This window comes from Solanum lycopersicum, chromosome 3 (genome assembly GCF_036512215.1).
Source record: "Solanum lycopersicum chromosome 3, SLM_r2.1".
In the NCBI taxonomy this organism is placed as follows: Eukaryota; Viridiplantae; Streptophyta; class Magnoliopsida; order Solanales; family Solanaceae; genus Solanum; species Solanum lycopersicum.
The window spans coordinates 51,046,876-51,063,509 of NC_090802.1; the positions used below are offsets into that span (position 1 = coordinate 51,046,876).

At 28.0% G+C, this 16,634-nt stretch overlaps 1 protein-coding gene and 1 long non-coding RNA gene across 2 annotated transcripts; one reads left to right on the forward strand and one right to left on the reverse strand.

The window, feature by feature from the left end:
* Positions 1 to 5,302: 5,302 nt before the first annotated feature.
* Positions 5,303 to 6,542, reverse strand: XTH3 (xyloglucan endotransglucosylase-hydrolase XTH3). The gene is given in 3 exon segments (NM_001247543.2): positions 5,303 to 5,865; positions 5,961 to 6,154; positions 6,237 to 6,542. Coding segments are annotated over 3 exon segments (864 nt in total). The 5' UTR covers positions 6,510 to 6,542; the 3' UTR covers positions 5,303 to 5,468.
* A 7,199-nt stretch (positions 6,543 to 13,741) lies between these two features.
* On the forward strand, positions 13,742 to 14,465 carry LOC112941184 (uncharacterized). Its single transcript, XR_003246242.2, has 3 exons — positions 13,742 to 13,897; positions 13,974 to 14,062; positions 14,144 to 14,465. It is a non-coding gene; the product is annotated as an uncharacterized lncRNA (long non-coding RNA).
* Positions 14,466 to 16,634: the final 2,169 nt, after the last annotated feature.

Here is a 16,634-nt window from a genome sequence, read left to right on the forward strand (position 1 = left end):
TTGGCAGACTGTTTTTAGGAATAAACTTGTTCCTCTGAACAGTTTCTTAAGTTCCTTTTATTTTATTTTCTCCGGTAGCTTTATATTTAGGACAATATTGTTTAATGTGACCTGAGTTACCACAAATAATACAAAACATAGGATTCCTATTTATGGATTGTTCATACCCTATTCCAGTTTTAATGTTCCTAGTATTGTTACCTAGATGGGTTACTATCATGGAGGATTTTGTCCATTTATTAGCTCTTTCAGATCAGTTTTTTTCTAGACAATTCAAGATTCATTCTCCTAGAATTTTTTATTTCCGAAGATAGTTCATTGTTTAACCTCATTAGAGCTTGGTCACATCTGAATTGGTCACCACTACTTTTTTCTTTTTTCTTTTCCAGTAACACTATGTTTCAGAATTTCAGATATGAAAGTCAAAGTGCAGGAACCAAGTTGTTGTACCTGTTCCTTTAGGAGTTGATTTTCTTTCTTGAGATCAGAATTAACTTTTTCAAGATCAATATATTCAAACTTTAAACTAGTCATGGAAGCAAACAATTGATTCTTGGTTTTAACTAGTTCTTGATTGTATCTATGGAAGTGAGTAATAAGAAGGATAGTTTTTTTTTAGAGAATTTTACTAATTTATCTTTTAAATCAAAAAGATTTACCTGCATTCCTTCAGAGTCTAATTCAGGTTCTGTTTCTGATTCTTCTAAGGCCATCAACGCGAGGTCCTCATTATCTTCATCATACCTCACTGAACTTGTTCCCCAGGCAGCATACATCGCTTGTTCCTTCTCTTTATTTTTTCTTTTGTTTAAAAGTTCTCTGTTCTCCTTTTCAGCTCTTTATTTCTTCATTCTACCTCCCACATAGGACAATTTTTAATTTGATGATCAGTTTTTCCACACTTGAAGCATCCTTCACTTTATGGTTTCTGTGTGTTCTTTTTTTTAGTGTGTTTTACCTTCTTTTTTCAGAATTTAAGTTCCTTTTTTAAGAATTTCTTGAAGTTTCTACTTATCAGTGTCAATTCATCATCATCCATATCTGATTCATCACTTTCAGTTGCTTTAAATTCAAGATTTTTCTCTTTGTTTCCTTCACCTCTTTTGCAACATTCATCTCATAAGTTTTGAGATTTCCTACTAATTAATCCAAAGTCATATGGTTGGATTCTTGGATTCTCTGATTGAAGTAACTTTTATTTCCCATGATCTAGGTAGAGTCCGTAGTACTTAGTCTACCTGTTCCTCAGTGGTGTATACTTTGCCCAAGGATATCAACTCGTTTATAACAGTGGTAAATCTGGTGATCATATCTTGTAGTGATTCTCCGGATTTCATCTTGAAGGCTTCATATTCAAAACAAAGTCTGACAATTCTGAATTACGAACTTGAGTTGTACCTTCGTGAGCATTTTTTAAAGTGTCCCAATTTATTTTGCAGAGGTACAATTAGAGATACAGTTAAACTCATCAGTACCTAGTCCACATACAAAAATGCACTTTGCTTTTGCATTCTTCCCTAGCATCTTGTAATCAGTTTCTCCGTATTTTTCTGTAGGTTTAGGTACCTTATTCCCTTCACTAAAGTAATAGAAGGAATTAATGGTCCATTAGTAATTTTAACTCATAGTTCGAAATTTTCAACTTGAATGAAGTATTCCATCGTTGTCTTCCACCAAGAGTAGTTATCTCCATTAAATAATGGTGGTCTGTTGGTGTGTTTCCCTTGACCATGCCCAGGAGGAGGTGCAGAATTCATAATGATCTTATCTTGAGTTATTAAACTCTATAAAGATAATATGCTCTGATACCACTTGTTGGAATTCTGACCGTCGAATTCACCTTAGGAACAGGTTTATTCTATATGTTCCTTTGCAGAATTACAACAGTTACATGTTGTAAAGCAAATAAAATAATGACACAATATTTTATCGCGGAAAACCCCAACTCACAAGGGTAAAAACCACGACCTACACCTCTGTAGGATTTAACTCCACTTTATTAAATTTCAAGTCTCAACAAAAGATTACAAAGCTATGAAACCTAACGAACTATAAACTCTAATTCCTAGAGGAATTATAAACTTTAACTCCTAGCTAAGAAATTATAAACTCTAATTTCTAGCTATCCGAAGACACAACACCCCCCGATTTTGTATCTTCTAACGTTTTTCATGTTCTACAACTTGTCGAACAACTCCTACTCACAAAACTCAGATTGTAAACAAGACTCTTGAATACAATCTTTCAATTTTTTCTCACAAATTTCAACACCCCCAATAAATCTCAAAACTCTCTCAAACCTCTTGTATAATTCAACTAGTATTTGCCTTCTTCATATCCTTGTTGCTTCTACTTGGACTTCGAACAAAACTGCATATCAACTTCCTTCAACAAATCTTTTTTGAACATGAAATCCTTGTTGCACTTTAACTAGAATGAACACTTCATCACTGTCGCATCAAGATTTTGCCGCATCGAGAAACACATAATCTTTCTTTCCTTTAGACTCAAGAAAAACTTACGTACAATTTCCTTAAACAAGTAGAAAGTAGTTTTCCTTCTTTGTTTAGGATAAGAAAACTTACGCACAATTTCCTTAAATAAATAAGAAAACCTTCCACAAAATTTCCTTAATTAAATAAGAAAACATTATTGATTGCGAATTCCTTTTTCAACTTGGTTGAAAACTCTTTTATGAAAGTAAACTTTATGTACTTGTTGGTTGTCGAAAAAATCAATATTTCACAGCTTTATATCTTCTAATTTGCAAGGTTGACGTTCTCCTTATCCAAGTCAGATTCGATCTGTAAGGAACACGTCAAGCAACCTGTTTCTTTAATCTATTCTTGTATTTGTCAATTATTATAATCTTTCTCATTCTAACAAATTCTCCTTTTTTGATGATGACAAACATACATTATGAACACAACAGATAAGACACACATCTTCACCCTTTAACAAGGTTTTAATTATTAAGATTTCCAATAGTTTCAAATATTACTTTCTCTATCATATTTCATACTTAGGATACATGAGTCTGATTCATAGATACTTATCTGCGGAATTTAAAAATTGAAGTACAAAATTTATTTATTTAAATTAATTGATTGTAATTGATTTCCTTGATTATAGGAGTAATTGAGAATTTTTAAAATATATAGATAATTAATTTCATTTTTTTATTCTTTGAAATAGTAAATTTATTATTAATAATAATATAAGATAAAAACATGTATATCTTGGTAATGTAATTTGATTAATTTCAAATGATTACTCTTAAAAAAATAAATTTATTAATTTGATATATCTATTATCAATACATGATGTATCTAACAAACTAAATACTTAGATACACAGTGTCATACAAGTACATGCATATTTGTCAAAGTATCTAGCATTAATTTCACGTATTTGTTATACGTATATTGTATTTCATGTAATTTCTTGTATCTTTTATATGTATCTCGTATTAATTTGATGTATCAAGTAGAGTATATGTTTTATCATTAATATCATTGTGTAGTTAAAAATCATGTATTCAAATTTAATGATGGATACATATACATGTTGAGATACCCCATTACTAAAAATACAACTCAGATCTTAATTAAGATTACTACTTATTAGATACACATGTTTCAACGGTTATATTAAAGTAACATTAGTACTACAACACCCATGTCACAGTAACAAAGAAAGTCTTAGAAGAACACTAGCAAACAAAGACTCTACATTACTCCTTTGTAACATTTTGCGTTGTGTCATAAAATAATTAAAACTAAGATTTATTTCATCCGTATACAAATCAATCAAGACCCAGTCTGAATTGAAAGATTTCTCGGTAGCAGTTACTTTGATTTGATCTTGTTATAATGAAAAAACAATCAAGACCCACTCTGAATTGAAAGTTTTCTCTATAGCAGTTACTTCGATTTGATTTCGTTATAAATGAACAATACAGAATAATATTCAGGTTCAGGAGAATTTATTGGTCATGGTGATGATATCTTGAAAAGAAGAGAGTAGAGTAGCTATTGTTGAAATGAAATTGTACGGTGAAATTCTTGAATCGAAAAGAATGATATATAATTGAGTGATAAATATGAGAAGGGAGAATTAAGAGATCGTGGTTGATTTGGAGCGAAAGAGTTAATTAAACAGATAATGAATCAATCCTAGTTTTAAGGGATATGAGTATCTAATTGTATCTTCATATAATATATTAATATATATGATATAAAATACTAAAAGTCGTAATATATGTAATTATTTGAAAGTAAAGATAATATTAGTATATATACTAATGATGTATGTTTAATAAGTAGTTTATCCTTTAAAATAATTGCTAATGTATACTCAAATTTAAAGTAATTCATGAAATACTCATTTTCTTATAAATAATTACAACGCATGTCCTCCATTAATTAAGGTTATTATAATTTTTGCTTAAGTGATACTAAATTAGTATCATATAATGTATTGGTAACATTAAAAATTTTTCTCTTAACTAATATTGAATCAGTATTATTAAGGCTGATAATTTCACTTAACTTGATACTAAATTTTGTTGAGAAATTACTCATTAGAATATATTTCATATCCAAATAATTAATGCACCTTCTGTTGATGCAGAACAATAAAAGAATCAATATAATAGTTTTACAGATCATAAGTAAAAGAATACAAAAAATTTCACGGTAAATGCTCAGCTATTCTGAAGACAATCTACTGGAAATCCTTGTGGAAATCGTTCAGAATCAGTGCAGTAATTATAAAAAATATTGAAAAAATATGTTTACCAAGTAGTGGCAAGTTGGTAAAACCAAGCACCATTTTCTCAAGTTCTTCCCAAATATATTAATGGTCAAACTTATCCTAAATATTTAGGCTTTTCTCCCGCCTTCTCATCAATTAAGATAGAAATTTGAAATGATGCAAATTCACCTTTTATTATGTATCTCCATCTTAAAGTCTCTTTATTTTACTATGCATTTTCTTTATTTGGAGAATAAAATTGAGAGTGTCTTCTCCGGACTCTCTCTATTTCACCACTAACCTCTAATTATATAGAGTTGAATATTAGTTCTCCAAATCAACCACAAACATTAGTTATAGTTTTGAAGAGAGGCAAGGCAATAAACAATTAATGGTTTTGTGAAAGAACCAAGAATACCTGATATATACTTTTGTAAATGCAAAAGAGAAGATACAGAGAATAAATCTAGATTTCTTTTTGTTTTCCATCTTATTTTTTAGGCTTTGGGCTGTTCACTTTTGGATAAAACTAGCCCACTAGGTCAAATTAGAAGAAGAAAAAGTATCTATTTCATTGTTTATATAACTTAGTACAAAACTAAGATGTTTCTAATCCTCAATAATTATTGCATCTTCTACTGATGGGTACAAAACAATAAAAGAATCAATACAATAGTTTTTAAAGTAATACACTATTTTTTCATTATTAATGCTCAGATATTCTGAACACAATCTGCTGGAAATCCCTGTGGAAATCGCTTTGAATCAGTGCAGTAATCATAAACCATGTAATTCTTCTGCACCCATTTGAGCCTCTCTTGGCTTGTGTTATCTAACTCTTCATTCAACCATGAATTGCTAGTTGAAGCTGCAGAATTGGAACTGCAAGAAGATGAAGAAGTGGGAATACAAGCATTAGCACTGAAGTTTCTGTAAGAAGCACTAAAGGGTGCTTGGCTCCAATCAGTCTTAACAAGGCCTCCTCTTGTAGCCCAATCATCAGCATTCCAAAGACTCGAATATATCCTCATGGGTTGGTTCTTTGGATATGAAACTCCAATCGATTCACTATTCTTGTATTCTCTAATTGGCGTTCCGTCCACATAAAATCTGTTTCAACCATAAAAATAAGAGAACCCCAAATCAAGATTTATCCCAAAAGAATGTGTTAGATTTGAAGAAAGTTTGAATGTTTAACTACTTACATGATGCGTTGTGGATTCCAAGTGATGGAATACGTGTGGAAATCAGCAGTAGGGTCAAACCAGAGATGAAATTGTTGTTCTCTGTTTCCTTTGCCTTGACTAAATACATTAGTATGGAGAGTATAAGGATCACCACTTAAATTTCCCAAGAATTCAAAATCTATCTCATCATGTGTTGGTCCTTGTGATGACAACTGCAGTAAAAGAGTTTAATTTCAGGGGATATTCACGTATAGATAGCTCAAAAATGATTCAGAAATCAAGGGAATTACTTACATAGTAAGCAGTGACAGTGCCAGCAGAATTTCCTGGGACAAGTTTGAGCTGCATGTCAATTTTACCAAAGAGATATTCATTCTTGGATTGAAAACCAGAGCCTGAGATTTTGTCAAGTGAGAGAGTAAGGAGGTCGCCATTGTTAAGTATTTTTGCTCTGCCATCACCCCATGTAATGTCGAATTCTTGATCAAACTTGGCCCCAATTGCAATGCCAAAAGCACTAATCATAAAACACATTACAAGTACTAATTTAGAAGAAGAAGAAGCCATGTTTAATTCTTAATATTTCAAAGTTTGTTGGATGAATTAGAGTTGGATAGTTATATGGGGTTTTATAGGGGTTTATACCACCCCACTTTAGTAGCCCAAGCGTGTGGGGGAATAAGGAGGAAGGTTCAAAGTAAAACAGAAAGTAGAAGAAAAAAAAATGAATATTGAGCTGGCGACAGGAAAAAAAGTGACAGCCAATTTACAACTCTCACTCTTATAATTTTCATTGGAATTAGTTCAACTTTAATTTATAGATTGTGGTATTAAAGTACACACCATACCAAATAGGCGTACGCGTAGTCCTAGTATTTTTCTTTTATTTGATCGTCATTGCCTGTTCTGCGCTCCTACAAATGAAGATGGAAAAGAATAAGTCAAATCCAAGAAGAAATTAAAAAATTTATCATATTATATGTTTACACTAAATTACAACATAATACATAATATAAATTTCACCGGTTAAATATGAGAAGTAGAGCATATATACAAATCGTATTTCTATTTTACAAAATAGAGAAATTATAACATTTTTTAAAAGTACAAACATCATATATAGTTCATTTTATATTTTTTTACCAAATTTTTGTTATTCAATTGCTACAAGTGATTGTTTATAAGGAATAATGATAAGAGTTGAAAATAAAAGATTTGGTAGTTGAAAATTTATAAAATTTGCAAACTTCTTTTGGTTTTAGTGCATTTACCTATGTCAGTAGTGACATAGGTATGATTTTCTCCTTTTATAAATAGAACATTCTTGCTCATTTGTGAACACATTAAGTTAGAAAAAAAAATTTTGAGAGCAACGTGAGGTATTACATAGACTATATAAAAAAAATAGAGTGCGAGCTTTTTAATGTATTGTTATCACTTTGAGTATTGTATTCGTGACTATACAGTATAAAATTTCTTACTATAATAATATCAGTTATTCCTCTTAACTCATAAATTTTCACTTATTTAAAAGAATTTTCACGTAAAATTCTTGTTATTATATTTTCATTTTATTTCTATCATTGGATCATATATATTTTTGTGTTAGTTAGCGTTTTCCCAACACATCATAGATTACTATTGGGTCAGCTCTTCACCATTTTCGATTGGCCTTTTCATTTCTTATTATCATGTACACTTTCCAAAGTGCATTTGCATGCATTTAGTTCATTCAAAATATGTTATTAACCATGATTCTCCATGTTCAAACAATAAGAAGAATATAAAAGTTCCCCTGCAGGCTGCACTATATATTATTTAGAATAGGGAAAATGCATAAATACTCCCTCAAATTATGCCCGAAATTTTAGAGGCACACTTATAGTATACTAAGGTCCCATTATCCTCCTTAAATTATTTTATAAGTAATATTCTATCCCTTTTTGACCTACGTGGCACTAGCTTAAAAAAAATCAATCAGCGTTGAGCCCACAAGATAGTGTCACATAGGTCAAAAAGAGGTAGAAAATTATTAACAAAATAAGTTAATGTGAGTAATAGGACCTTAATATAGTATAAGTATATCTATGAGATTTCGAGCATATGTTGATAGGGTACTTGTGCATTATTTCTTTCAAATATTTTATTGACTTAGAACTAGTCCAAGCTTCCAACATATTAAGAGTTATATATTAGTATTAACTATATACACGTCATTTTTATAGTGTGATCAATTAAAAATGTTGATTTTCTGACCTTGTGACCAAGAGCACCTACTTAGCTGGACACAGATGGCTATAGATCAGAAGTGTTTTTTTAAAAAAAAAAAATTGAAACTAAATACAAAACTGAAAACAATATTATTTAAATATTGTTTGATTTTGGAAAAGCCTGAATAGCTTATTAAAACCATAAATATATGACTCCAAAAATAAATTCAAGAGGATAGTTTGTAAAACTATTAACATTGTACTTTATATAATCTTATCAAATAAGCAAAAGTTTATTAAATAACATTCATAATACACTATCATAGAGAGAACAATTTCAACATTGGAAATATATGATAAATTTTGAAACATATATGAAGTTAAATATATTTCTTAAATTTAGGAAAAATTATGAATAATATTTACCGGTTACTATTAAAATAAAATAAAAAAGCTCGTAGAGAAAGATGAATTGTTGCAATGTATAGAAATTATGTAAATAATATATGTGGGTGTATTTACATTTCCGATTCATAATTATACATTATATACATGAGATTCATAATTATACATTATATACATGAGAACTTTTGCATATAACCACTTAAAAATAGCTTAATTATGTTCAACAACTATGGTTTGCTAATTACAATTTGTAATTATTTGTTATAGGGAGGAGAGTAGTGAGCTAGATTGGAAGAGGAGGGAGAGAGTCGAGCGAGAGAGGGCAAAAAGTGGGAGAGAAGTGAATTATATATGTATACTAGTTAGATAATTATATATATGTAACTGGTATACATATGTATTTGTATATCTGACGAGCGAATTTGTGAGAGGGAGGAGAGAGGTGCACGAGAGTGGGAGCGCGAGGAGAGAGGCGAGCGAGATTGGGAGAGGGAGGAGAGAGGCGCGAGAGATTGAGAAAGGAAGGAGAGAGGTGAGCGAGAGAGGGCAATAATTTGTATATTTTTGTATAATTTGGTACTATAAAGTCTAGAATTATACAAATATGATAAAACTCAAAATAACGATTTGATACAAAGATAAATATATGAACTTTAATTTAAACACTTATACAAATTATATTATACAATTTATATTATTATATTATACAATTTACATTATATATATATATATATATATTGTATTATACAAAATTCAAAAACTACACGTTTATACAAACTTTAAAAAGTTTTACACACAAAGATGTATATGGTGATAAAACTGAAAAATCAAAGAAAATCATAGTCGTATACAAATACAAACCAAACAAAGAATTGTTAGTTACGAATTACATAATTATGACAAATATACAAATTTGACTAATTATACAAACTCAAATCAACCCACATAATTAACAGTTGATGCTAGTCACAAGTGATAATTATAGCAAATTAGCTACCATGACTAATTAAATAATAGAAATTTACTTAACCGCATAATTCTCTCATATATCCATAACTATATAATATCAATTACATTACATATACATACGATGATTTTAGGAAAAATTTCATATATGGCAAACATATTTTATGAAAGAACATTCTATAGGTATAGTTTACATAATTACATTCCATGGGTATAGTTTAGTTTGTTAGGTAACTTTAAATTTGTATAAAACATTTTTTATTTAAATTTATACAAAAATTTACTTTTTTCAGTAAATGGTAACAACAACACAAAAGATAGTAACAATGAATTCACACAATCTCGTGATTTAAACAAAACGTGCAAAATCAAATATTTTCCTTAAAGAGAATTCTAAAGCAATTGAAAGGCAATATCAATTCTAAAGCACACAACTGAAGCATTTAAATATTTTTTAAAATTTTCTTTTAGATAAATCTATGAAACAGTCAGGCGTTAATGACCCTGTTTGTATATATATATATATATAAATTGCTTATATTGTATATATTTGATGAATTGTATATAATTTTTTATACAATATTTGTGTGTAATTTTTATGTGTTAATAACGGTATGTGTAACCATCATAATATGTATTTGTTTTTAATTTTTTGTGTAGTCTGTTTGTATACAATATTTTATTATATTCCTATTTTTTTTTGTATATATCTAAGAATTTGTATAATGTACAATAATTTTGGTATATGTATTATATTTATATATGTGCATAAGTGCATCAGTAATTTCATATTTTTTAAAAAAAATTAATGAGTACACTGATTGTATAATATTCATTGTCAATTGTATATGTGGTAAGCTTGAAATTTGTTTGTATACTTGAGTGTGTAATGTTTATATATACAATATTTTATTATGTTTATGTTTTTTTTTTATATATCGACGAATTTGTATACAAATACCTATTGTCTCATAAGACTTTGTATATGTTACCTTGATATACAACCCACTATATACATAACTTTAGTAATTGGTACACGACTAATAGAATATATAAATAACAATTGTCTCATAATAGTTTGTATATATTACCTTAATATACAACCCACTATATACATAACTTTAGTAATTTATATATAAATTATATTACCTGATGTTCTTCAGATTTGTGCATTTTTGATGAGGCAGATTCAATTTCCTCTGAATCAATGTTTATGGCGTTTCTCTTACTTTCACCTTCAACAATCTAAATGTCACTAAATTTCGCATTGTTGATGACTTTCTAAATTGCCATTGGGTCATAATTTTTTCTTGGGTTTCAATTCTTCAATAGATTGTTCAACTTGAACTTGCTTATCTTTTGCCATAGACCCTACATTGACCCCACAATTCTGAGTTAACCCAATTGAAATGAGGGTGGATTATCAACAACATTGACATGCAATAACATAGCTCTCGTAATTCTCATAGATGGAGAGGAATCATCCATTCTGATTTTGAAAGACTTGTACATGATAAGTAATAAAAAATATATGAAAAAACTAACAAGCATACTACATATACAATTGTTGAAGAATGAATTATATTGAAAGCCATGAAATTGATACTTACCTGCGAAAAGTGAAAGCACAATTGGAGGGAGAAGCTTAAATTTATCCCAATTCGAAAATCAAATTAGAAGGAAAAAGTGATTTTAGGAGAAATATATGAGATGAGAATAGGAGAGATAAATTTGTTTTGTATAAAATTATATACAACATCTGACTATTTTTATTCCGTATACAAATAAATAGTGGGTCCCATTAATTATGGTAAAAAAATTAAAACTATATTTATTGACTGTAAATAAATTAAACTATACCCTTATTAACTAATTACTTAAGGATGTTTGTCATCCCACGTAATTTTTCCATGATTTTAATTGTATAATTTAGGAAGAAGGATGTTTGAGATAGCGCGCAATCATTCTCGACAAAGTCAAATCATCTACAAAACTAACTAAAAATCCTGTTAAGTTTCAATATTAAAAAACTATTGAATCATTAATGTATCATAAAATCATTGAACTAACAAAATCAAGTTTAACGATCACAAAAATTGATAAAAAGATCGAAAATCTTACCTTAGGTAAAGGATGTCAAGATATTGCTTGGTGCGATTTTTCGACACCTCATTTTGGGACTTTATCGACTACACTTTTGAAGAAGATTGACTATCCTTCTTCTTCATCTTCTTAATGTTTCACCATTACGAAAGGATTGTGCAATTTTTAGATCTATTTTCTATCCATTATTTTTTTCGTAATTATAATGCGATTGGTGTTAAATGACATTATCTGGATAATCTCAATACTGAATGAAGGTGTATCATTCATAATTTATCACAATTTTAATTAAGAAAAAATAATATGTATTGTGAGTGAAAAAATTTGAAACAACATTAGATGGATTATTGACTAGAGAGAGAAGATCTTAAAATTTAAAATTGTACTGAGAAAATAAATAGATAAGATTGTGGGAGTGAAAAGGATAGTGATTTAAGGGGTGAAAAGGGATAAACATGGGTTAGGATAAAAATCATATTGTGTATTTGGAAGTTGGGTTTACTGGAGTAAAAAGGGAATTTTAGTAATATTTAAAAAGGGTTGGGAACAATAGAAAATATGTGAAATAATGTTGTGTTATGTAATTTATCCATTTTACTAGAAAAAATGGCACAATAAGACAATCTATAGACTTTATTGGCAATAAATAATCCACTTTAAGTTTTTTAGTAAAAAAAGATTTTTTAAATATTTATTTGACATTAAATAGTCAAATTCTTTTTTTAAAAAAATATATATTTTTGAAAAATTGAGATTTTCTAAATTCTTTATCTTGCTTTTTACAAATTATTGTATTTATATTTTTTTGCAACGTTTTCCTCCCTAAAAATTTTTAATACATCGTGATTTCTTGAATTGAGATTTTCTCAATTTCTAATAAATAATTAGTTTATACATTTATGACAAGTTTTAAAAATATAGAATTTTATTGATTGAATTTGATGATGAATATTTATTTTGACTCCAACAAATGTATCTAAATTTGTTAATGAATACAAACGAACGCATAATAAATATTAATGAATTTTGTTGATTGCATTCCAAAATAGTAATTCAAGCAATGTAAAGTTATAAAGATACTAATGCAAATAAATGTATGTCAATTTATAAATAAATATGGATGAATGTATCCAATACAAATGTATATCTATGTAAATTTGAAAAATATTAATGCAAATAAATGTATATCAATTTATTATAAATACGAACAAATGTATATCACTTTATTATGAATACGAACAAATGTATATAATACAAATGTAAAATTAGAAAGATATTAATGCAAACAAATGTATACCAATTTATAAATGAATATGAACGAACGAATCCAATATATAAATGTATACCTATATAAAATTTGAAAAATATTACTGTAACTAAATGCAAATATATACCAATTTATTAATACAAACAAATGTATCCAATACAAATGTATGTCAATCTATTACATGAATATTGATGAGTGAGTACTAATGCAAACAAAATGTATACAAAATTTTTAAGTGGAATATGAATTGAGTTCAAAGGCAAAATAATACCTTTGGAATAAGAATGATCATGATCAAAATATTATTTGTTAATTTTAAGAAAAAGATATAACTCTAAATTATATTTTGCTAGTTTTAAGTGAAAGCAGTTGAAGATAGAATAGAGATGGTATTAATTTTATCTTTTTTTAAAAAAATATAAAATAATTTGAAAGAAAAGAGTTTTGAATAATCTTTTGCTAGTTTTAAGGAGAAATTGTTGGAAGTTAGAAAAGAGATGAATTAATTTTCTTTTATTATTTCAAAAAGTAGTAATAATTTGAAGGAGAGACAATTTTAAATAATCTTTTGCTAGTTTTAAGGAGTAATAGTTAGAAGTTAGACGAGGGATGATATCAAAAATCTTTTATTGTTTAAAAATAAATAAATAATGTCGATAAGTTACTTTTAGGCTAATATGTACCAATTTTTTATGGGATAATTATATAACTAAACTAACTTTTACTACTTAATTATGACATATGACTATAGTTTAAATTAATTATATCAAAGGGTTATTGTTTAGAAAATGGTCATAATGGATCCACTTTTCTATTTTATTGAACGTGTAATCATTAATTATCATTTTATACAAACTTGCACTCAATCTCTTTCTTCCACTTTTTTTAATTATCTCCTTAATTCTCTAAACCACCATAAACCCCTCAATCCCCACAAATCTCTCAACCAAATTAAATTTAAATTTTGAAAATTTGAAATTAATTCTTGTTCAATTCAATTTCAGGTAATTTTTTTTATTTTATACAGTATTTTTATTATTTCTCTTTGTATAATTTTCGTTCTACCCAACTTCTTCACAGTTCTTCAACCAAAAATTGTAATAGATTGGAATAGTAATCCCTACTAGCGTAGTCAAGGAGGAACACTCCGTCAAAGAGAATTACTATAGGTATACATTTGTTTGCAATTGAATCTGCACAAAATCCATTTTTTTGGTTAAGTTTTACTTAAGATTTTGAAGCAATTGCAGGTTCTATTGTCAAATCTAAAAAAAATTACAAGAAACATCTTCTAGTAAAACAAACTCAAAAACGAGTGGAGAAGATGATTATGTTGCAAGGGACAAGTAGGAAGCAAAAGATTTTGAGGTACCCTATTTTTGATTTTTTCTTCGATTTGTATATGGACAATTTAACTTGTATATCAAACAATAGATGAATTATTAGTTCAGTAATTTGTATATATTACATTATTAAGTATCAGTAGATGTATAAATAATCATGTGTTATTGTAATGTTAAAGATATACAAATCGAACTGAGTTAGTTATATAAATATAATTATTTACTTAAAGAAGTTAATGATGTTTATTAGGGAGTCCAATTTATAGTCAATGAAGGTCCAAGAGAAGCCCCAAGCATTATATGTTATACGAATGTGGACGTAATGGAGGATCTGGCCGAAAAAACTTTCAGAAGATCAACTAAAGTGCTTTTGTGAAATAGAATATTTTGCTCAGTTCAAGCATAACAAATTGCGTAAAATCCGTAGAATACATAAATTTTTGTATAAACATAACGATGGTATAAAATTAATATAATGTATAATGTACGCATTATCATATACAAACTGCTATAACTAGTCGCAAATTACTCAATAATACACAAATTTTGACTTAAAATACATAACGACTTGTATACAATTTGTATAATGTATACTTCACGTCTTATCATACACAAATTGTTATAACTAATCGCAAATTTCTCAATTGTGCAATTTTAGTATTAGTTATAAAGAATTTCTCAAATATACAAATTTATATAAGTTATAAATGTGCTCATTTGTATAAACATTCTCATTTATACAATTTATTGACTTAAAATTTCATAATGATTTGTATAAATTTTTGTATAAACATAACGACTTGTATAAAAATTTGTATAATGTATAAATACAAGCCTTAGCATATACAAATTGTTATAACTAATCACAAATTTCTCAATTATGCGATTTTTTTCATTTAAAATACATAACGAATTGTATAAAATTTATATAAGTTATAAAGAATTTTTCAAATATATAAATTTATATAAGTTATAAACGTGCTCGTTTGTATAAACAAATTTGTATAAACGTTCTCATTTAATATACAAATTTATTGACTTAATTTGCACAACAATTTGTATAAAATCTGTAGAATACATAGAGTTCAAATTGTATACATATACAAACTATCACATTTAATGTAAATGACTTAATTTGAGATAAATGAGTAAACCCACAATAAATTTAACAAACTAAAAGATTTGAGTACTCTGTGTATTTGGAATAAGAAGGAAACCTAAGTAATGGATTCTAATTAAACTTAATGACTCTAAGATTATGATATTAATATTCTCCTTAATTATCGATTGATTAGTTACACAAATAATGGAACCATTTGTATAAACGATTTGAATAAGTCTGAAATATACAAATAAAAATAATAGCAGCTATTTAAACTATAGCTATAATACGTAAACAGTTAAACTATAGTTAAGAAGACCTATTATGTTTCCTATTATAGTCATTTATGAAAATTTCCCATTTTTTATCTGTTTATTAATTGCTAATTAATATTGAGTTATATATTGTTAATTATACGTAATACTTGTCTACACGTATCAATTCCTCATTTTATTACGCAAGAAGCCCAATTTTTAGCTGGCACTAGTCATTAGATAGGCCCTAAGAAAGACTAGTCTCAAAGTCCAAAACATTCCTTTGTCTGAATTCATTTATGTTGGTTATCTGATCTTAGTTCAATCAGGCCTGACTCATACATTGGGCTCATACATAACCAACATATTTGTAAAACTTCGATTCTTCTTCATTTCTAGCATCGCTTTGACATCATTAACAAAACAATTACCCAATTTTTCGACTGATCTTAAAAATAGTTATTGTCGTAGAGTTTTGCTTTAACAAGTAAAATTCAGGAATGATATCCGGGAGTTTCACTAGTAAAGCTAGAAATTTTAACGTGATACTTATTTTTTAATTACCAGGCTGAAAAGTGATTATTTGTAATTGTTGTATGGCATGCTTTCTTCTTCTTTTTTCCACTCAAAACGAATAGAGTGCTTCTTTATTTATAATAATTTTAGCTTTAACTTTTATATTTAATTTTGATATATTTATTGTTTCTTTTTTTTAAAAAAAAAAAATCTTCTTAAACTCTATGTCCAATTAAATACCGCAAGAGGACGGATGAAAGTACAAGTTAAGACGTATGCAATTACGTCGCTGATGTGAATCGTTTGGGGTTGGATTGACCGGATCATAATTTTACGAGCTAATTTTATCACCCCAAACAAATTAATGTTATTTGATAATATGATGGAGATGTAACTATCATACTAGTTAGAGTTCAACTGGCTGTTTCTGCTTTGAAGAGACAATTTTTGCACGAGAAATATGGTTGGTATACATCAATAACAACTAGAAACTTGGTTGTAACTGTAAACACGTACCTCCGGTCCT